Source organism: Andrographis paniculata, unplaced genomic scaffold (genome assembly GCF_009805555.1).
Source record: "Andrographis paniculata isolate CXL003 unplaced genomic scaffold, ASM980555v1 Contig79END, whole genome shotgun sequence".
NCBI classification, from domain to species: Eukaryota; Viridiplantae; Streptophyta; class Magnoliopsida; order Lamiales; family Acanthaceae; genus Andrographis; species Andrographis paniculata.
Genome location: NW_026137616.1, coordinates 2,362,045 through 2,382,701, shown reverse-complemented (window position 1 = coordinate 2,382,701; position 20,657 = coordinate 2,362,045). Strand labels below are relative to the sequence as shown.

The 20,657-nt window shown below is 34.9% G+C and overlaps 5 protein-coding genes across 9 annotated transcripts; 3 read left to right on the top strand and 2 right to left on the bottom strand.

Moving 5' to 3' along the window:
• Positions 1–215: 215 nt before the first annotated feature.
• LOC127240345 (pyridoxal kinase-like) lies at positions 216–6,020 on the top strand. 3 transcript variants are annotated; one of them, XM_051258972.1, is made up of 14 exons: positions 216–466; positions 619–721; positions 1,076–1,169; positions 1,280–1,384; positions 1,634–1,717; positions 1,980–2,053; positions 3,196–3,260; positions 3,644–3,707; positions 4,065–4,130; positions 4,321–4,377; positions 4,682–4,726; positions 4,819–4,872; positions 5,455–5,583; positions 5,991–6,020. In XM_051258972.1, exons 1-14 carry the CDS (start codon positions 399–401, stop codon positions 6,003–6,005), a joined length of 1,023 nt encoding a protein of 340 aa, XP_051114929.1. In that variant the 5' UTR covers positions 216–398; the 3' UTR covers positions 6,006–6,020. The 3 variants fall into 3 exon arrangements, with proteins under 3 accessions (XP_051114929.1, XP_051114931.1, XP_051114930.1); XM_051258974.1 differs by having other exon boundaries at positions 217–401; XM_051258973.1 differs by lacking the exon at positions 5,991–6,020 and having other exon boundaries at positions 217–466; positions 5,455–5,811.
• A 469-nt stretch (positions 6,021–6,489) lies between these two features.
• On the bottom strand, positions 6,490–9,928 carry LOC127240346 (protein COFACTOR ASSEMBLY OF COMPLEX C SUBUNIT B CCB1, chloroplastic). The gene is made up of 5 exons (XM_051258975.1): positions 9,773–9,928; positions 8,066–8,400; positions 7,850–7,977; positions 6,941–7,093; positions 6,490–6,842 (listed from the first exon to the last, which is right to left on the bottom strand). The coding sequence occupies exons 1-5, from the start codon at positions 9,831–9,833 to the stop codon at positions 6,656–6,658; spliced, it is 864 nt and encodes a 287-aa protein (XP_051114932.1). The 5' UTR covers positions 9,834–9,928; the 3' UTR covers positions 6,490–6,655.
• Positions 9,929–10,600: 672 nt separating this feature from the next.
• LOC127240039 (uncharacterized) lies at positions 10,601–13,234 on the top strand. Its single transcript, XM_051258454.1, has 4 exons — positions 10,601–10,858; positions 11,286–11,629; positions 11,814–11,856; positions 12,616–13,234. Exons 1-4 carry the CDS (start codon positions 10,738–10,740, stop codon positions 13,068–13,070), a joined length of 963 nt encoding a protein of 320 aa, XP_051114411.1. The 5' UTR covers positions 10,601–10,737; the 3' UTR covers positions 13,071–13,234.
• Positions 13,235–14,027: 793 nt separating this feature from the next.
• Positions 14,028–17,229, top strand: LOC127240653 (uncharacterized). Its single transcript, XM_051259452.1, has 5 exons — positions 14,028–14,263; positions 14,952–15,070; positions 16,195–16,252; positions 16,360–16,437; positions 16,728–17,229. The coding sequence occupies exons 1-5, from the start codon at positions 14,101–14,103 to the stop codon at positions 16,919–16,921; spliced, it is 612 nt and encodes a 203-aa protein (XP_051115409.1). The 5' UTR covers positions 14,028–14,100; the 3' UTR covers positions 16,922–17,229.
• LOC127240652 (zinc finger CCCH domain-containing protein 14-like) lies at positions 14,182–20,568 on the bottom strand. 3 transcript variants are annotated; one of them, XM_051259450.1, is made up of 3 exons: positions 19,909–20,568; positions 18,976–19,336; positions 14,182–14,283 (listed from the first exon to the last, which is right to left on the bottom strand). In XM_051259450.1, the coding sequence occupies exons 1-2, from the start codon at positions 20,563–20,565 to the stop codon at positions 19,013–19,015; spliced, it is 981 nt and encodes a 326-aa protein (XP_051115407.1). In that variant the 5' UTR covers positions 20,566–20,568; the 3' UTR covers positions 14,182–14,283; positions 18,976–19,012. The 3 variants fall into 3 exon arrangements, with proteins under 3 accessions (XP_051115407.1, XP_051115406.1, XP_051115408.1); XM_051259449.1 differs by lacking the exon at positions 14,182–14,283 and having other exon boundaries at positions 18,521–19,336; XM_051259451.1 differs by lacking the exon at positions 14,182–14,283 and having other exon boundaries at positions 18,521–19,333.
• Between the last annotated feature and the right edge of the window lie 89 nt (positions 20,569–20,657).

The window sequence follows — 20,657 nt, the reverse complement described above, 5'->3', positions numbered from 1 at the left end:
ACGACGGAGGGAGTAATATTTTTTCAGAAACATGTAAATATTTATTTTATATTTTATAAAATACATGTCTAATAGTATATATTTTTATTATTATAAAAGATTTTAAAAATTTAAAACTTGAAAAATTTTGGTGTAAGAATAGCCTTGAACAGTTGAACCATCAAAAAATAAATAAATAACATCAATTTTAGATACGTCATTCGAATAACGTGAAATCAAAACAAACAATCTTGCTGGTGGGGTGCACCTACCTTCTTGCCAAATACACGTCTTTCTCCCTCTGTCTACAGATTTTCCGAAGATGGGCGGAAGATGCTTTCCACGTTAACAAATCACGCTCATGAGTCCTCCCGGGATCGGATTATTATTTGTATGCCAATCCTTCCTGCTGAATTTTGATGGTAAAGTCTATCTTCGTTGGTGAATTATTTCCCCTACATTTTCAGAAAATCTACTTCTCCGGCAGGTACAATTATTGCTGCTCTAACTACTCCTCGACGCGTTTTATGCATATATATTCATTGATCGTACATCTCTCTACGCGTCTTTAAATACATATAGATGTACTGTATCGGAGTAGGCTCGTTTTAACTTTTAGGGTTGGATTGTTTGGCCCAGGCGGAGCGGGAAGAAGTATTCAATGGCGCCTCAGCCGATTCTGGCTGTGGCGCTTCCTTCGGAGACTGGTCGGGTTATCAGCATTCAGTCTCACACTGTTCAGGTTTTTGCGACTAATTCAATGCACTTCGTCTTTAATATTGGTTTTTTTTAAATTTTTTGGTCTGTGCTGCGCTTTTGGTTTCTGACTTGTGATTGAATTTGCATTGGGCAGTGTAAAATTGTTGTAATTGCTATAGGAGAATAAATTAACTACATCATTTGTGAAATATGATCTTAATAGTAAAAGCAGTTCTTGGCAGATGAATGTTATGTTGAATGATGATAATGTGTGTATTTTTGTGTTTGTGTTGTAAATCTTGTTCATCTTCCATTATGTTTTGGGAGTCAACTTGTTAAATGAGTGCGGAATTATATAGTCAGTCTGCCTTTTACTTACTTTCACATAACAATTTAGGGATATGTGGGCAACAAATCGGCTGTATTTCCTCTACAACTGCTTGGATACGATGTTGACCCAATCAATTCGGTACAGTTCTCTAACCACACAGGCAAGCTGTTCAATATTATATTCGTACAGTCTTAAGGTTTCAAGCACAACTAGTGAATCCGTAGATGTTCATATATTTCTAAGATGAATTAAGTGTGGGAGTTTGTGCAGGGTATCCTACTTTTAAAGGTCAGGTTCTGAATGGAGATCAACTCTGGGATTTGATAGAGGGACTCGAAGCTAATAATTTATTGTACTATACACATTTACTAACAGGTATAAAATTTTGTTTTTTCGATAGCATGGTGAATTCATTGCTTACAGTGACATTATGGTATGTTTGTTGGGATATTGTGTTCAGTTCATTAGTGTAATCAACGATTTCTGTTTATGATATTATCGTGATACCTTATCTACACAACTTCTGTTTGAATATATGATCTTTGATAAATTTAGTGTGTTGTCTGTTTGTCTAGTGCTAACTGCGCATCTTCTTAATATATCTCCATTAATGCTTCCATGTAGGTTATATTGGTTCAGTTTCCTTCTTGAACACTGTACTAAAGGTTGTCGATAAGCTTAGGTCTGTCAACCCTGAACTTAAATATGGTAAGTACTTTATTATCAACTGATATAAGTTGTACAAAGCCGTTGGCAGTAATTTTATCCCTTGTTTTTTTGGCATTTTCTGATGAATCAATGCGTTATACTAAAATGTTTCTTCATTCAGGCTTGTTTCTTTAGTCCTGCTCCGAACAGTGCATGATAATTATATAAAATTTACATTACTATTAAAGTAATTAATGTTTTTCTCATTACTTTTGGTAAGTACTTATTTCTTGCATATCTTTCGATATGATTTTTTTGTCAGTATGTGACCCAGTGTTGGGCGATGAGAGAAAACTGTATGTTCCCCAAGAGTTAATATCTGTGTATCGAGAAAAGGTATTTTAATTTTGCACTGTTTCCACTATTTGTATGGTAGTTTTTCTTCAGTGAAAGCACTAGTTAATGAATCTGAATTTTCTTTGAGTAATTCACTTATTATTAGGCGTTGACAAGGAACTAGTCCAATCAAGTTCTTTGTTCTACTTTTGACCCCCTTGAACTGCCAGATTGAATATTGTATTACTTGGAAAAATTGGATTTGTCAAAGGGAACAGTGAAAAGATATATAAAAAAAAAAAAAAAAATGAAATTGTGACTATAAACTAAGAAAGGTACCTTGTTCGGAATTTCTCATCAGATAGGCCTAGTGAGAAAAGGCAATATGCATCCAGTTCTTTTGCTATGGCAGGGACACCCGCCTCTTTCTTCTTACTTCCTTTCTCAGTTGGAGAACAAATTATGCAATCTTAACTAACTAGCTGCTAGCAAAGGGCTTTCACTAGCTGTAATGGCAGATTGATTCCGGCTTTTTCCTGAAACATGGGCAAGTGCTGGTGGTACTTACTAGTTTGGTGAAGCTACCCTTGCTTGCTTTGTTGACCTTGTAACTTAGAGTGAAAATGTTGAACTTTTTGACCTAAATCTCTCCCTAATGTCTACTCCTTATTTCTAAATGGCCACTTTTTTTGTCTTTTGCTTGCAAATAGTGACCAGCTGTTGGCACCTACTTAAGGAATAATAAATTTAAAAGCACACTTTTGCATTTTAGAGGGCTAGATTTACTTGTTTTCCATATGTTTTAATTTCTTACATGTACTAAAATCATGTCTTACCCGGTAAATATATTGGGTATAGTATACTTGTTAAATGTTAATTTTAATCTATGCTTTAGCTGTTTACAGTTGAATCAAGAGTCAGACTCTACGCAAGTGACCACGTACTATTGACGCCTTTTAAGTTGTAGCAGCAAAGAAGTTTAGTGTATATAGCATCGTGTCGATGAAAATTGCAGTAACTATGCAACTTGGCTTTCATTTATAGAAAGGAAGAAAATGGTTTTGGGGATTTATGATGAAGGATAATTAGAATGAAAAGTTAGTTACGATCACAATACAATAAATGGTTTATATATGTTCAATGATTCGGTCACTCCATGAAAATCTTGCTGAGGTGTAATCTTTCATTTTTCATTTGAGCAGGTTGTGCCTGTTGCTTCTATGTTGACTCCAAATCAATTTGAGGCTGAACTGTTGACAGGTTTGAGGTATGAGACTATGAGAGAACCACACCACCTAAGAATCTTGTTTGTAGAGTATAATTTGTCTGTATCAACTATGAATGTAATCAAACTTGCCATATAAAACGGTTGGTTTCTTACATTCTATATAGAGTGTAATTTGTCTGTATCAACTATGGGTTTTAATCAAATTTGCCATACAAAACTGTTAGTTGCTTGCTTGCTATATTAGATGTGTCTATTCTGCAATTCGCAATATTGATCATTCCACGTATTTAATGATAACTAATATTGTTTGTATTACCATAACTGTCACCAGAAGAGATCCAGCATGTGAATTAGCCATTTTTTTTTCCCATCATCGTCATTATTATTATTTCAAAGCTCATTACATCCTTTTTACCTTTAAGGTTGACATCGGAGCAAGATGGTAGGGAAGCTTGTAATATTCTTCATGCTGCTGGACCATCACAGGTTTAATGTCACACTCAAATCAAATTCATTGTTTCATGCAGTCCTAAAATTTATTTCCTTCTTGATGTATGCCTTTAATCGAATGTTAAGAACTCCTAATAACTAGGTTCAGTGTATCCATGTACTTAAAGTAAAAAATATTATCAAGACGGTTCATAATACTCAATGGAAACAGTTGATACTGTACTGTGGCACGATTTATTTGTAGTCAACAATTAGCTCATCAACATATGTTTTGTGTTAAAGCAGTTGATTATGGTGTTGAGGTTTATAGTTTGATTCGCAATAGTACTTCATTCAGATAATTCTTTAAAGGTAATATTTGCATCTTGAATATCATGATCTACACTTTTTCAGGTTGTGCTAACGAGCATAAACATAGATGGTCATCTTCTTCTAATCGGCAGTCACTTGAAAGAGAAGGTACTGACACATGCAAGCTCGCAACATCTATTTTATTGTTCACATGCTGTAATTGATTTATGGAATATCATATTTTTATCTTTCTGGATGCTCCTTTATTTCGCTCTATACTTCTCAACATTGTTTTGTAAAACTGTCCTCGAATTTTTATGCAATCAAACTTTTATTTGATTAACTTTGATGATGATAGGGCAAGCCACCCATGCAATTCAGGATTTCAATTCCGAGAATTCCTGCATACTTTACGGTATATAATTGTTTGACTACCACTTTATTTCTTATAGTATATTGATCTGATCCAAGCTGAGCGTTTGAGGAAGTAGATGCATTTAATTCCATAAATGAATATTTTTCATCTTCCTTTATATCTGTCTTTCCTAAATGACTGAGTGGATGCTGCTACTAAGCTTTCCTTCTCATTATCAATACTAACATATTAGCATTCCATTTGATTCTGCTTCACGAATCATGATCCTTCATTCAGTGTTTGTTCATGCACTCACTCTTCTATTTTTATATTACCTCTTTTCATTATACATATTTGTTTGCAGGGAACAGGAGATTTATTGACGGCTCTGTTGCTTGGTTGGAGCAATGTAATTTTTTAAATAACCCTCAAATACACTCCAATCATCTTCTTGTTATATATTATATGTCATTCTTTGTCCTAATTATGCCTTGGTTTCAGAAATATCCAGACAACCTGGACAGAGCAGCCGAACTTTCTGTATCAAGTTTGCAGGTATGCTTGTTGCACTATTCATCGGTGTCACAACTTTCAGACTTGATGCAACTTTAATAGTTACTCTTATTCCGAGTATCTAATTGGTTGGGTTCATAGATTCATCACCCTTTTTGAATATTACATTTTAGATGACATTAAAATAGTTGATTTAATTTTCTTTTAAAAATACTATGACTTACAAAGAAGTGATTCAACTGGAGTTCTACAATTGCTACAGCACTTGGGATTTTGGTTTCATCACTCGAAAGAGTTGGAATCGCATGAAATTTAATAGCAACTTTAACGAGATCCTAAATTCTAGGGGTAATGCCGGCAAGCATTTTTGTGTTGGTGTGCACTTTTGAGCGAGCAATGCTTGGTAAATATGGTTGTTTTTGCCATCGAACTTTAACAATAGTCTAAAGAAAAAGCTATCAAGGGTAGCAACTTCAATTTATAGTTCCGGTTGCCAAATTTATTTTTACTAAAGAATAAACTTGTCTTCGTCTACACAAATATTTTTGAAACTTTTGGTACTATTCATCAATCGGTGTACTTCCATATGCAAATATGTGGTCACGATCCCTTATATTGTTGCAGGCACTTTTATCTAGGACATTAGACGACTACTCGAGGGCCGGGCATGATGTCGGGTCGAGCAGTTTGGAGATTCGGTTGATTCAAAGTCAGGATGATATTCGCAATCCTGAAATCAAATTCAAGGCCGAGGTATACAACTGATGTTTATTCTTTATCCTCGAAGCAAAAAATCCAAAATATTTTTTCCAATATAACCACATCATTTTTCAGCGAAAAACTCAAGTTATTTGCTTGGGAACAAAACAATTCTGTGTTGCATGATGATCTTGTCTATCTTATATATATATTTATGCATATGGGGATCTTTTTTTATATGATTTGCATATTTTAAAATTTAAATGAAAACCAGGTATTTTATATGATTTTTTTTTTCTTTTAATAATAATTTTAAATAGCATTGTACCTCAGACAAACACACCCTCATTTAGGATTGTCAATTTGTGTGTGATGTGTTTTAGTCGGGTTGAGCTATTGGCTAACAAAAACACTGTTAACTCGAACTCAAAACTTGACCGGTAAAACACAAATTCTTTCAGGTTGGTTCAAGTTGACTTGACTTAAATTCAGGTCACCCGGAATCCGAATAAACCCGACACGAACCTGATATGGAACATACTCAAAAATTTAAAAAATTTAAATTAACCTAAAAAAAAATCATTTTTATTTACTTTTTTATATTATTAATATAATATAAATATTATAAATTAAATTAATAATAATAAATAATTTCAAGTAAACTCGAAAAACGAAACCCGATGGGATTTTTACATTTCGGGTTACCAGGTCAATCTGAAATCCGACCCGAATACAACATGATTTTTTATTTTTTTTTGTCGTTTTGAATTCGAGTCAGACCCAATATTTTGCAAACCTGAAATATTCAAATTTGAACCTGAAAAATTTCGGGTCGAACTAGTTTAGTTTCCTGGTCGGATTTAATTTTGACATCCCTACCTTCATTCTTCAAATCTTTCCTATGTAAATTAGGATCAAATCTAATAACTTACAAATTAAACTACTATCGAATCTAATAACTTGCAAATTAAACAGGTATAAGTGTCGTCCTTTTAGAATAAACTCAGAAGTAATGTATGCAGCATTTTCGTGTAAGAATAGTTAAGTACAAAGAACAACAACAACTGCAATGATAATAATAATAATAATAATAATAATAATAATAATAATAATGACAATAATTTATCTACCTTTCAAAAATGCCCTTCACATAAACCATACCCTTTTCACTCAGCTGCAGCTCCTTCCTCATCTCCTCTATCTGCTGGTCGTCCCCCTGCACCATAATTTCGGACAGGTTCCCGTCGTCGCCCACCGTCATCTTCACCTTTATCTGCTCCTTCCGGGACGCCTTTTTCCAGTAATACACTCCTCTGGTTTTGCATCGAAGAATAATACACAAATCAATCAATCTTTTAATGTCGAATTCAGAGTAGACATTACTATGGTGCTAGTTATTGTAAGAGCTTACGCGAGGGGGCTCAATATGGTGAGCGAGAACCAGTTGTTTCCGACATCCGGGAAAGTTATTGTGAGAACGAGGGCTACGCTAGCGAGACTGATGCACGTGCAGAAAGTCAGTAGCGCCGCCTGGCCACGGCTCGGCACCATCATCCCTTCGAACCTGTGATCAAACTTTAAATTTGTAAATACTCCCCTCCGTCCCATTCAAAACTATCTATTTCCTTCTTTATTATAAGTAAAAGTACAACTACATTAATACCAAAATACTCTTAATTTTAATTTAAATTACAAATATACCATTACACGTACAATTATTTTTTTTATATAAAATCGAAGGACAAAAATATCAAAACTTTTTACATATTTTTATTGACTACTAAAATACAATTACTTCTTAATCTACTACAAAACTCCAAAGGATCTCTTTCAAATGGGACTACGGAGTACATTCTTATAACTATGTAGACAAAAACGTGTCATTTTTACTTGTTAATGCCCCTATATGTTGTAATGAACAATTGTGATCGGTAAGCTACCAGATAGAATCGCCTTTTAAAACATATCATGGCTCGAAGAACATAAAATTCTGAAAAATAGCAATGAATCGCTAAAAACTATCCTATTTTGAAGGCTACTTATTGTGGTATTAGAGGATTATGGGGTGGATCAAATGTTCAATGATTCTCGCATCGATGATTGAGTTGGAACGACGCCTAAAGATGCATCTTACTTATGTACTAAATTCTTTCTGGTTGAAGAATCTCGTTCTAATTGCTCTAGAATAATCGGGAGATTCTCTAGAAGCGCTATGCAGTATACTATCAATCGCAATACTTCAAAAGAATTCATTTAAGCCATGAAACTGAAATCAGTCGAACTATTTTGGCATAATGATGTAAAACTAATACAGGCTTACGTTATCGTCTCTCCTCTGTCTGCAACTGCAAAATTGTTGCGAGTAAAAAAGGAAAGTATTTCGCCCGCGACTTGGTTGGGTGATTTCTTCCAGCCTGTCCCTTCTCCGATGAACGTCTTCTGCACAACCTGATCTAGCACCAAAACAAGTCGTTAAATATATTGATGTAACATAAGAATGGCTGCGTAAACATTTGTAGCTGTAGGATAGCATTACCTTCGACTTGACTGATCTCTTTATGAGGGACCAAAGGCCGGGAACTGAGATAACAAAAAGACCCAGAGAAGTGTAGTAACTGGCCAACGAGTAACCTGTGGCATCAGCGAGGTGAAAGAGTGTCTGCGGGTGGTGGTGGATGTGCTCAATAAAAGGCGATGAAGTAGATAAGAGGGTGTCATCTAGGGAGGATGATAGTCGAACTACAAGGCTTCTGTCTCTTTTTGGCATTCGATTGTGTCCAATACGGTGCAGTTCTCGAGTTGATAGTGTGGAACAGTGAGTGATAGGAGTGATTAACAGTCTTGTTGTCGCCATTGCTGATGGCTCGAAAGCTGTAAAAGGACTCAATCAGGTTTACAGTTAGCTCTCAAGATACAAAATGAATCGTTTATATAGCCTTGAAAAATATTGGTCCTCCCGAAAAATCTAAGCATTTGAAATTGCAAGTTGAAGAGCAATAAAGATTCAAAAATTCATCGATGGAAATGTTAACTAAACCGTCTCATCCAAAAATTTAAACTAATATTAGTTGCGCCGTATGCCAAGCTTCCTAGGGTGTGTTTGGTCTAGAAAAATAGGGATAGGGAAATAGCAATATCCCATTTTTCTTGTTTGATTGGGTTGGAGAATTCAAATCCGACAGATAATCTCTATTTTCATTTCTCTTCCGAGTAACTCAGAAAAATAGAAAAATGAAGAGAAGTGAAAATTGCGAAATGTATAGAACATGTTTATTTATTATTATTTTTTTGTACTATTTAACTTTCATAGTTATTTTAGATACACTATTTTTAATTTTACAAAACATCATCTAGCATTCAAATTATTATTCAAAAACAAAACCAAAAAACACCTGTTTATTTCTCCAAGGATTCCAATTTCACTAAAACTCATTTGTTGCTCGACTCATCTTAATTGATGCATCAAAGTAGATTTCTCAATTGAATTTTAAAATTTTCATTCGCAATACAATGTGGATTTCTTTTCTCTCCAATTCTATTTTATAGTGTCATTTCTTCCACAATTTTTCTTGTAGTTTCATTCTTTGTATTAAACGACCCTTAATTTTATCTTTATTGGAGACTATGAACCTAAACTCTTTTCGAAAGTGCAAAAAGCTGATGGATTCATTGACAAAAATGTCTAACAAAATCAGAGGACAAACTTGAATAATCAATCTTCTTTCTGGAATACACAAGTTCATTTATGGCTAAACAGCTTTAAACCAGCAATATCTAACAAAACCATTTCAAAATGCACAATGAACAGCAGTATGAAGCCTAATCTGGAATGCCAAATAATAAACCAAAGCAGAGTCGATTCCACATACACAAAGAGTGTTTTAAGGAAAAAGAAGTGTAAATTTACACAAAATCGTCAACAATCAATGGAACAGTCAAAATCCCCAAACGTAAAATACAAACGAGCAGACCAATTCGAGCTAGGGTTTATCAACTCATACTTCTAATTTCTGCCATTTCGTTTATCTCAATTAAGTCAGAACATTAACACAATTGTGATTCACTTTCGCTATGAGACGCGATAATCACTCCCATGCTAAACAAAGAAGACGCGACCGAGAGATTGTGCATGCTTAAAACGAAATTGAAAGAAAAATTACTAGCAGTATGCAGTATGGAAAGAAGACGCGATGATAATCACTCCTATGGCAATATAATTATTTTCAATAAGTTGCAAAAATACCTGGCTGTGGATAAACTTCTGGAAGAGTTTGATATGCAGTATGCAGTATGGGCTGGTGCATTCATAACCGTCTATCGGAGGTGTTCATACAAAGAGACGAAGCCATGGATGAACAAACCAGAGCTTCACAGTCCTCTGGCGTGTTATCTATTTGTCCATTCAATTTTACTTCTCTTTTAAGCTTATATACTTTCAATATTTTATTTAAATATTTATAAATTTATTGTTTTTTTAAATTTATTATAAAAATTGATACATCATCTCTAGACTAATTATATAGGAATTATAAGTATGTTTCATCTATTTTGTTCTTTTTTATTTTTAAATAAAAAATAAAAAATATCATTATTTTATATATTTTAATTTTAATTTTTAATTATTTTTACTTATTAATTATTTACTAATTACACAAATTTTTATATTTAATATAATTTTTTTATATTATTAACATGAATTTTTTATACTTAACATGATTTCTTTTATATTTAAAAAATTATTGTATTTTTTATATTATTGGGACAAATTTTTTATACTTAATATAATTTCATTTTTCAATCAAGACATTAAACAATTTATTATGGAGTATTATATATATATATATATAATAATTAATTAAAACACTAAACAAAACATATCCATCATTATCCTACGGTAAATTAAAATTAAATTAAAAAGTTATACAATAATATTTTTAATGTTAAATTTAATTACATAAAAAAAATATTATTTATTAAATAATTATAACTAAAAAGAATATCAAAATAAGGATATTATAATTTTTTAAAAAAAGTTATCTCTTAAATAAATTACACTGTTCTTGTAATACGGTTACGCCTAAATTAGGTTTCCAATTTCAATTGGCATTTCAATCATTTCACAGGCGAATGTTAATGGAGTAGAGAAACTCCATCCCAATCGCTTTGAACAGGAATATTCTCGTGAATTCGTTACCGAAATCGATAGGGATGGCAGGAATTAACAATTCTAACGAGCCAAGCACAGCTCCTCAAGCCGATCGATGGTATGATTTAACCCTAGGCTCCTCCTTCAAGGATCTGAATCCTTCCAGATTCTGCACTTTTCGCTGTATGTACGCTTCTCTTTTCCCTTTTTAGATCTCAGTGTCCTGAACTTTTGCGATTTCGTTATCAATTGGTTTGATTATTGGCAGATGATGTATTTCGGATGCGTTTCAGATATTTACTAACATGATTCAGTTTTAATTCAATAAATGTGGTGCAGTTCTGATCGATTTTGTTCATGATTCATCTTTCTTCTGCAAATTGGCTCGTTCTGTGAATAAAAGTCATAAATTTGAAACCCTATGGAAGTGATATGATATTAGTTTACCAATTTAACAACCAAAGAATTGCCATACGGATTATATTCATACACATTTACCTCGTGAGGGATTATTGTGCCATTTTATTTTAGTTTTGATATTGGATTCCTGTGAGATATGCTTATGTGGAACACTAGAAGTGATTTATCTTATATATTTTTTGTTTGAAAGATGAGTTCAAGCCAGCTTCTATAGACAAGAATCAGCGGGGCACGTTGCATAAGAGTAAGGACAATAAGGTGACTGTAGAGTTTCATAACATCCAACCGGGGAAGCCCAAGGTGACATTTGAAGGCAGTAGTGAGGATTACAAGGATAATGATGCTGTTCTTTTCTTTGACGGGGAATCCTTTCGGTTAGAACGGTTGCACCGTGCTGTTAAGCGATTGAGGCATAACAGGTCGCTGGGTGAATCCACAGGAACTGCTCTAGGACACTCTGATGCTAGTTCTCCTCCGGTCGGGAAAGTGGCTAAGCATCAGCCTGTGAATAAGGATTTGTTCCCTGCAGTGCCTGTGAGTTGTCTTTCGATATATTTTAGTTTACTTTGTAAAGAAAATTAAGGGATTGAAACATAGATTTGTGTGAAGTTGATTTTCTTAATTTCAGATTTCTAGCAGTAATTTGATTGTATTCACTATGGTTGCTTTGCTGCAGTATTAATCAAATGACACGTTTTGTTTGCTGCAATTTGTGTAGGTTGAAGTTGAACGAATCGAGATTGGGGATTTCAAAAGCTCGGGTATGTTTGTTTGTTTTTTTTTTTTTTTCTGCAATTAGTTTCAGCATGAGCTACAACAGATTTTGCTCCCTTTCTTTTTTAATATAATTGATTCGATCCGTGTATAATTTGTAGTCAAAGAAACTGTGATCTAAATACTGTTTAGCATCTATAACTCCCAATCACATGGGATTGGATAAGCTAATATATATATTATAATAATTATGATAAAAAAATGGCGAGCCTGTCCGTTATGATCTCCAACAGAGTGAATATGGCCCTTCGAACTGTATAGAAGATACAACAATTGAGCCTGACGTTACTAATATATACTTCACCCATTAATCGTTTCAATTTGTGTATTTTTGTCCAATTCGACTTTTCTTACGTCCTTGCATATATGTATTTATATATGTGTTATATTGTAAGATTCTGTGCTGCGACGTTACTTCATCAGTAGAATCAGCCACACTCTCCTGTGATATGTCTATAACTACGAAGTTTATAATCCTGTTTGAGAAGCAAAAATCCTTTTAATTTATTGGGCCGTCTATTAACTTTCTGTGCCATAAGAAACATCTGACATGAACGTAGGCAATCTTGATTCTTGAACGTAATCTTATTGTTGGTGGTTGAAGGCTTTTTTCATTTCTCCTGATTGAGATTATCCGTAGATGCCATTACATACGACTTTTCTTATGTGTTGTGAAAATCTTGCACCGAACATGTATGCTAGTTACGCGGACCCCATTCCTAATATATTTCAATTTTGTTCACCAGATGCAAAACCGCGGCAAGAGAAGACCGTGGAGTATCCTCCTCCACCACCGGGAAACTCATCGAACCCCTCACCATCCCCAAAGAACGACGACCAAGACGAGCATTTGGACATTATGAACGACGACGATGACAATGGCAACGAAGTCGATATTGGTGGTAGCATCGAGGTGAAGGAACTGAATTTCGACATCAACGAACCGCACCCAACTTATTCGGAAGACGAAATCGCCGACGTCGATGTCAGCGACGACGAAGGCGACAAGGGACCGAATGCTGCAGAAGCCCTCAGAGCCCAAGTTGCGGGAGAAAGAGACGGCGGCGAGACTTCGAGCTCCAGCGGCAGCAGCGGGAGCGAAAGCAGCGGCAGCGGGAGCGGCACCGGCAGCAAGAGCGCCAGCAGCAGCAGCAGCAGCGACAGCGAGAGCAGCGACGCGGATTCTGTTACATCGGTTTGAAAATGAAAAAGGTGCGTTTGGATTTTAAACGTTTTAGATGGAAAATAAGTTTTGGACGTGATGTTTTTTGTTTGTGACCGAAAATGCAAACAAACACACATAAACTAAAGTCTCCGGGATCTTTCGGGGGAGTTCTTGTTCATTGGTTTCTATTTTTTCTGTTCTATCTTTCCTCTTACTTTATTTTTTATTTATAAGTAATTATACAATGACAAAGTATGTGTATTTTTTTGTTTATATGAAATGTAATTTTATTAAAAAAGAAATGAAAATTTTGAGTGGAGTACTAAAATCAAAAATCAAAAAATAAGAAAATTTTGAGGGATGAAATATAAAATATACATTCTCCCTCCATTATTAAACATACTTTTATTTTTTATTATAGTCTGTATAAATTAAAATTTTATTTTTTTAAAAAAATAATTTTTAATTAAATATTAAAATACTTATATTTTTTATTTTTACACATTACTTTTTAAAAAATAAAATAAATATTACATTATTTTTAAAACTCGTATCTATAAAATATTAATTTTTCCTAATATATATGTAATTACATTGATAATATATACATACTTCATTGGTTCTATATTTTCTGTTTAGTTTTTTTTTTAGGCATGAAAAATTTTGGTAAATATAATTAATAAATAATTAAAAAATGTATTATTAAAATAATAATTATTATAAATAATTAAAATAAAGATAATTTTAATCTAATTAAAATTTTAAAAAATATTAATTGTAAAATTTAAAATATAATTAAAAGATATAATTAATTTTATTAAAATAAAATGAAAGAGGGAAGTACAGAGTAATATTGTGTCCGAAAATCATAATTTATAAAAGTTAATTTGACAGATAAACCCAGAATGATTGATATCGGATAAGATCTGTTTTTTGCGGGGAGCTGCAATCGTTGGTGTATTTAGCTTCGGAAGTCCTGGCCTTCAACACCCGAAATATTTAAATCCATTTTCAGCTCTGCCTCTCCAACTTCTCGTAGTTTTTCTGGTGCTTTCCAAACTCTTCCATGGCTGCCGTCGCTTACTGCTCGCTTCCACTTGCTCCTGAAACCTCCGAACGCCTCTTCAACGCCTCACCGAGGCTCGGCATCTCTTCCACTTCCAGAAAGCTCAAAGCGAACAGGCTCTCCTTCTTTCCTAGACTCTCGAGACTGCCGCCGCTCCTTCAAGGTAATCCTCGTTCCTCAATTCTGAAAATTTCGATTCCATTGCGTGTAGTTTGATTTATATGCTCCTTGTATCATTCAGTAATTTCTAATTGTAATTAGATGTTTGCTCGATTATCCACACGAAAACTGCAAAACCCTTTACCCCTTCAATATTTCAAATTTAATTATCAACTAAGCATTTTTATGAAGCACAGATTTTCTTTTAACTCAATGATTGTGAGGAAAAGAGGTTATTTGATTATTGGAAAAACTATCAGTAAGATTGGAAAGTAGTTTCAGAAGTTCTGTGGATCTTCCTATCCGTGAAGAATTTAGCTATCTTAAGCCTTTTTCATGGTGTTAATCAGGAAGAAGACGACAAACTCTTGTGCAAATCTTATACTGCAAGATAGCAACCTATGTTTACTAATCATCAATTTAGGGAATATTATCAGAAACATAGCATGATAATATGTGATCGAAAAATTCGAATTCCTGACTTGGATACATCAAATGAGATGAAGACAATGAAATTGTGAAATGTGCTTAAGAACAGCAAATGAATGTTTTGTAAGGCCATCAAAAGGAGAAGCTTCTTGATTAACTATCCAATGCTCCTGATAATGTATTACAGTCATTTTTCGTTAGTTTCATTATCGTATTTATGTGTTTTTGAGGAGTTGTCAATGTAGAGTGTTGTTTTTGATCAGTGAAGTCCAAGCCGGAGGATTCTGACTATACTCTGAGCACGACTACCTTCACCGAGTTCAATCAATTGCTTCTTCCGGTGGTAGATCGCAACCCGTATCTCTCTGAGGGTACAAAGCAGGTATTAATTACTTCATTCTTTTGTGTGTTCTTTTTCATTTCTTGCATAATTCAAATGTTCTTTGAGAATAATGTTGTCTGTCACTTGGTTGTTGTTGAGCTCAACTATTTTATATAACTTATTTCCATGGTACCATCTTAGAGATTATTGCCTTTCGTTCAAGAAATTCCTTCCTCTCTATTAATCTAAGATGTTTGGATTTTTCCGAACTCCATGATCATACCCACTCTGATCAAAACGTAACTTTTACTTGCTCAAATAACAACTAAGGTGAAGGAGGTTTTAGGGTCCCTCATAATGAATTTCGAGATGTGCTTCTTGACATTAAAAAAATAAAAAATAAAAAAATGTTGCCCCATTGCTAATGAAAAACAAGTTACTTGTGTGCAGTTGTCTATTAGTACTATGTAGAAGTAGTGTAATTGGCTAACTGAATAACTCTGAAGTGAACCATTTTTTTTGTTTTTGTTTTTAAGCTCAACTTGTTCATTACTTAAGTTTGAGTCGAATGTTAAGCAGCATCAGCTTGTAAAAACTATTCGGATTTGATTCATTGAGTGATTTTATGTTAAAGAAGCTGAGCTAAAATACTCAACCTAAGCAAGCCGATATAAGATCAAAAGAAACTATATACTTTCGGATTTTTTTTTTGACACCAGTTTACCAAATAAAAAGATTATTATCATCTCCTTAACGAACATTATCAATTGTGAATGAATTTTGAGTTTGTTCATTACTTATTGGTCAAATTGTATGATCTCTCATCTAGTTTTAACTTGCCATTCAAGTCGTGCCTGTGAACAACCTGTTCATATTACTTCATCTTTAAAAACCACCTTGACAAGGCGATTGTTGTGAAGAGATATGTATCGATGAATCTGTGTTAAGTCACTGGGTACATGAAGATATCTAACATTGAAAGAGATCTTTGTGTATTTATGAAATTAATCCTTTACGGTATGCTACTTCAAAGGATTATAGTATATATCTCAATCTTATGATTAGTATTATACTTATCTATTTTAGTAGTAATCGTTCCACTCTAATCAAATCATAATAAACATAGCTTACGATGCTTGTGCGACAATGGACTTGATATGTTCTTGTTTCTTATTGGTTGGTAGGCCACAGCTACTACTGCTGCTTTAGCAAAGAAGTATGGTGCTGAGATAACGGTCGTAGGTATGATTCCAAGTACTGGAAACCTCACTTTTCATCGACAAAGATTGCCTTCCTATTGTGGCTTTTTTATATTGGAATTATTAAACTTCCACCAATATGCTCTGTAGTTATTGATGAGAAAGAAAAGGAAACATTAACCCAGCACGATACTCAGCTAGCTAGCATTCGATGGCATTTATCCGAAGGTCAGTTTTCTATGTTTACAAATACTCCCTTCTCTTCATTTGACGCGATGCTGAAAACTACTAGCAGATTCGATTGATAGACTTTACGTTCAATTTGAATCTACTCAGCAAACAAGTATAGATGGATGCTAATATTGTTGACTATACAACAATTACCGAGGGCTAAAAATGCGTGGAGCTTTAACTGATGTAACTTGGATTCAAATTGAAATCCTAACGTAAAGTGTGGGATCAAAATTCGTCCCGGATTCACTCAGTTAGTTCTTACGTTGAATGAATCGATGATGCAGGGGGTTTCCAAGAATTCAAGTTGTTGGAGCGACTCGGGGAAGGGAACAAGCCAACTGCCATAATCGGAGAGGTTGCCGATGACATGAACATGGATTTGGTGATAATGAGCATGGAGGCAATCCACTCCAAAAAAGTGGATGCCAACCTGCTGGCCGAGTTCATTCCCTGCCCCGTGATACTCTTACCACTCTGATTATGGGGGTTCTGGCTTTCGATTTTTTTTTTTTTTCATCACGACACCAACCATGATCCGGAGACCACCACCGGAGAAACTACTGCTTTGGATTATGATTAAGTTAGAAAGTCGGTCGAGTCGAGGGGGGAATTGAACTGTAATCGTGGTTTGTCTAGACTAGTCATGTGTGTTAGCTATGCCTATGGCTTGATTTGAAACTCCATGGCTGGCTTTGGAAGGGGAGTCGTTTTTGTGTATACATGTTTTGAATGCAGAAATGGGCATGCATTTTGTTTAAAAATAAAATAGGCACTTTTTGAGTTTTATTTTTTATTTTTTTTTTTTTTTTTTGATGATATAGGAACCATTGCAGCTACTTTTCGAGATGATTCACAGCGAACTAGATGTAGCAAGTCTAACTTAAAAGACACAAGAGGCTTGAACTCATAATCTCCGCTTGAGCTCATTTGAGCTTTTAATTATGTCAAAGTTTGTTCCTTTTCGGTGTTTAGAGAAATTTTTACTGGTTGGAATTTTTTTTATTTATAAAATATTATATTAAATACTATTTTAATAGAAAACCTAAACCTTCAAACCTAACCCAAAAGAGAAACACAAACGCAACTTAAGCCTTTTACACAGTATCGATTAAATTTGTACTCTAAACTTACCATATACTCCCTTCGTCCACATTAAAAAAAAAAAAAAAAAAAAAAAAGTAGAAAAAGTAAAAAAAATAAAGTTCAACATTAAAAAAAGTAAAAAAAAAATAATAATAATTAAGAGTATTTTTGAAAATTTGGTTGTAAATAAATATAGAAGGAAGAGTAATTATTAAATATAATTATTTTTTTTTTTTCAAATTAATGTGGTAAATTTAATATACCTATGAAAAAAGTAAAAATAAATTTGGTAGACAGAGGGAGGAAGTTTAAATAAAAACTAATCTCTTTATATATATATATATAAATATTTTAAATATAAAATCATACAAAACATTACATTTAAATTTCGATATTAATATCAAATTCACTCAAACAACTGACGGCCTATTTAATGCGTTCGAGTCAAGTAATGTGGGCTACGCAACATTTGGACCTGATTGTGATCCGTCGCTAAAATAGATTCATGGATGCGTATTTCTATTACTAAAATATAACAATTAAGATACATTTTTTTTTCCATATTAAATAGCATAGTCTCTCTATATGTTCCTTCTTTATACTTATCTTAAGCACAACTGGGCTTTAATTTGGGCATAGTGGAAGTCCCAAGTAGGCCAATATGAAGCACACAACAAGTAAATTCACAGAAGACATATAAATATAAAGAGCAGAGAAAAAGAAAGAATAATAATCAGAAAGAGTTGTAATTTATATTGTAATTAAAGTACTATATTTTTTATTATTATTTATTTTAAACCTGGCAAAGGCATATATATATATAACGCTTGAAGCAACATGGTGTAAGGAAAAGGGTGAATATTGTTAGAAGAAAATGAATGTCAGAACATGAAGACGTGCATTGGAATTCAGTCAGTAGTTAAGTTGACACCAAACGGTTGTTGCAAACGTAACTGGTGCCACCATGCACACACGACAATTATTAATTAAAAAAAAAAAAAAAAACAGATTCAGGCTCTGAGTGACATAAAACTTTCATAAGCAATAATAAGAATACTTAAATCAAATCAGAAACTTTGCTCAAATAGCTACAATAATTTAAGTGATAGACCATAAAGGTAGAAAAGCAATTTGAATGCCAAACAGTGCAGCAGGCAGCAGCTTCTTATCTCAAGTAATATATGTATACTGGATTATTATTTACGTGCTTTGGAAATCACTATATATATAGGTATATATATATATGTCATCGTTTACAGTTGCCATATCTTACTCAATTCATTCATCTATAGCCATTTCTAAGTGACGCTAATTACACTTATCCTATATGTATTCATGGAAAGAATCATATTCAGTTTTGAAATTATCAATTTTAACCAGTTTGAAACCCGAGTTTAATCCCCAAAAAATCAATATGGATTGGAAAGAGGGAGGAGCAGATAAACTCACAGTTTTTTTTTATTAGTCTTAATTCGGTGGTGTATCTTCAACGAGGTAGCGCTGCACCAGCCATGAGACGCTCCTCCTCAGTGAGAGAGTGGCGGAAATGGCAGCGGTGGCCGTACGGGCAGATGTCTCCCGCGAGCACCATGCGGCAGACCTCAGTCTTGTAGCGAGGATGCCTGATCACAGGTCGGAGTTCTTTGATACCGTGAGCGAACTGGCAATTCTCCCCGTACGGACACGCTCCTGTTTCCTGCCACTTGTTGCATAGCTCCGTTTTGAACATTCCTTGGTTGTACACGTCGAGTTCGACTGCCTCTTCTTCCTTTTTGGTCCCTGCAGCAGCTGTTGGTATGTACACTCTCTGCTGCCATCAACGTTCAGCATCAGAGAAGTCAGAATCGCAGTGCCACCATTATTGTGGATGTAATTAGATATGCATCTTGTACCAGAAAACAGTACAAACAACATAAGTTCCGCGATCAATTAATCAATCACCATCAGGCATTATATACTTGCAGAAACGGATAGTAAAGATTAGATGAAATTACGCAAAACTGAATCGATGCCTGATATTAGGCGCTACTTTGATATATGAAAAAAGTCATAGGACATTGGACAATTCCAATTTCTAATTCGGAGGAAATTTATTTATGCTTCAGCAGACGGTTATATCTCCAGTTCTCTAGCTTCAAATCTAGTTGTGATCCATCATGTTCTCTTCGGATTTCAACATTTGAAATGTCGAACTCTGTTAAAAGAAATATTAGAAAATGTGTGTCACTCCTCGCATTTTCTGATAATCGTTTGGAATTTATTCATTCAAGTTTAATCTAACGCGACAGTACAAATAACCACCACTATATGCAAAAAATTTGACGTGAGCAAGTGAAAATTAGTAGTAAAATGGCGCATTAGAGATCAAATTCGCGTACTCACCGATGCAGCAGCGGACTGACACTCTGCTTTATGGCCGCTAGTTTCACGACCGTGTCGAGACATCCTCAGATAATCACTGGAGCGCACCGAGATGCTCTTCGGAAGCGAGATTCGCTCGGAACTCCTCCGCTCCACACGATTATGTTCAGAAAGAGGTTGAGTTCCAGCAACGTGATAGCCAAGCTGACCAGCGGCGGGGGGTGAAGCAGAGGGAGAGGCAACGCTCAGGCGGTTGAGCTCAGACAAGAGACGGTCACGAGAGAAAAGCAACGCGATGCGGCGAGAGAGATCAGCGTTGGACATACGTAGAGACTCATTCTCGCGACGGAGCGCTTCAACCTCCTCAACAGAGTCGTGAAGCCGAGCAATACATAGCTTATAGCGGTTGTAAAGCTGCTGATACTCCAGAACACAGCTAGCATCCTGGAGGCGGCGATCGGTGTCGCCGCCGTCGTCGAAGGACGCTGTCTCAGTCGGAGAACTCGAGTAGCAGTTCTGAAAAAGCGACGTGTAGAACGAGGCGCCGGAGTTCACATAGCTCGGAGACGTCGGCGACAGGAACGGATTTCCGTCAAAAAATTGCAGCGGCGCCTCCTCCTCGGCGGAGGACTTATCCCCCGCCGCGAGACCGTCGTACGAATAATCCTCCTTCTGCATCTCTGCCGCACTACTGGAGACGGACGCCGCACAGTCAGTGCGCATATATACACACAAAAGACGCGCGCAATCCCCTGCGGTGCGGGTCCACC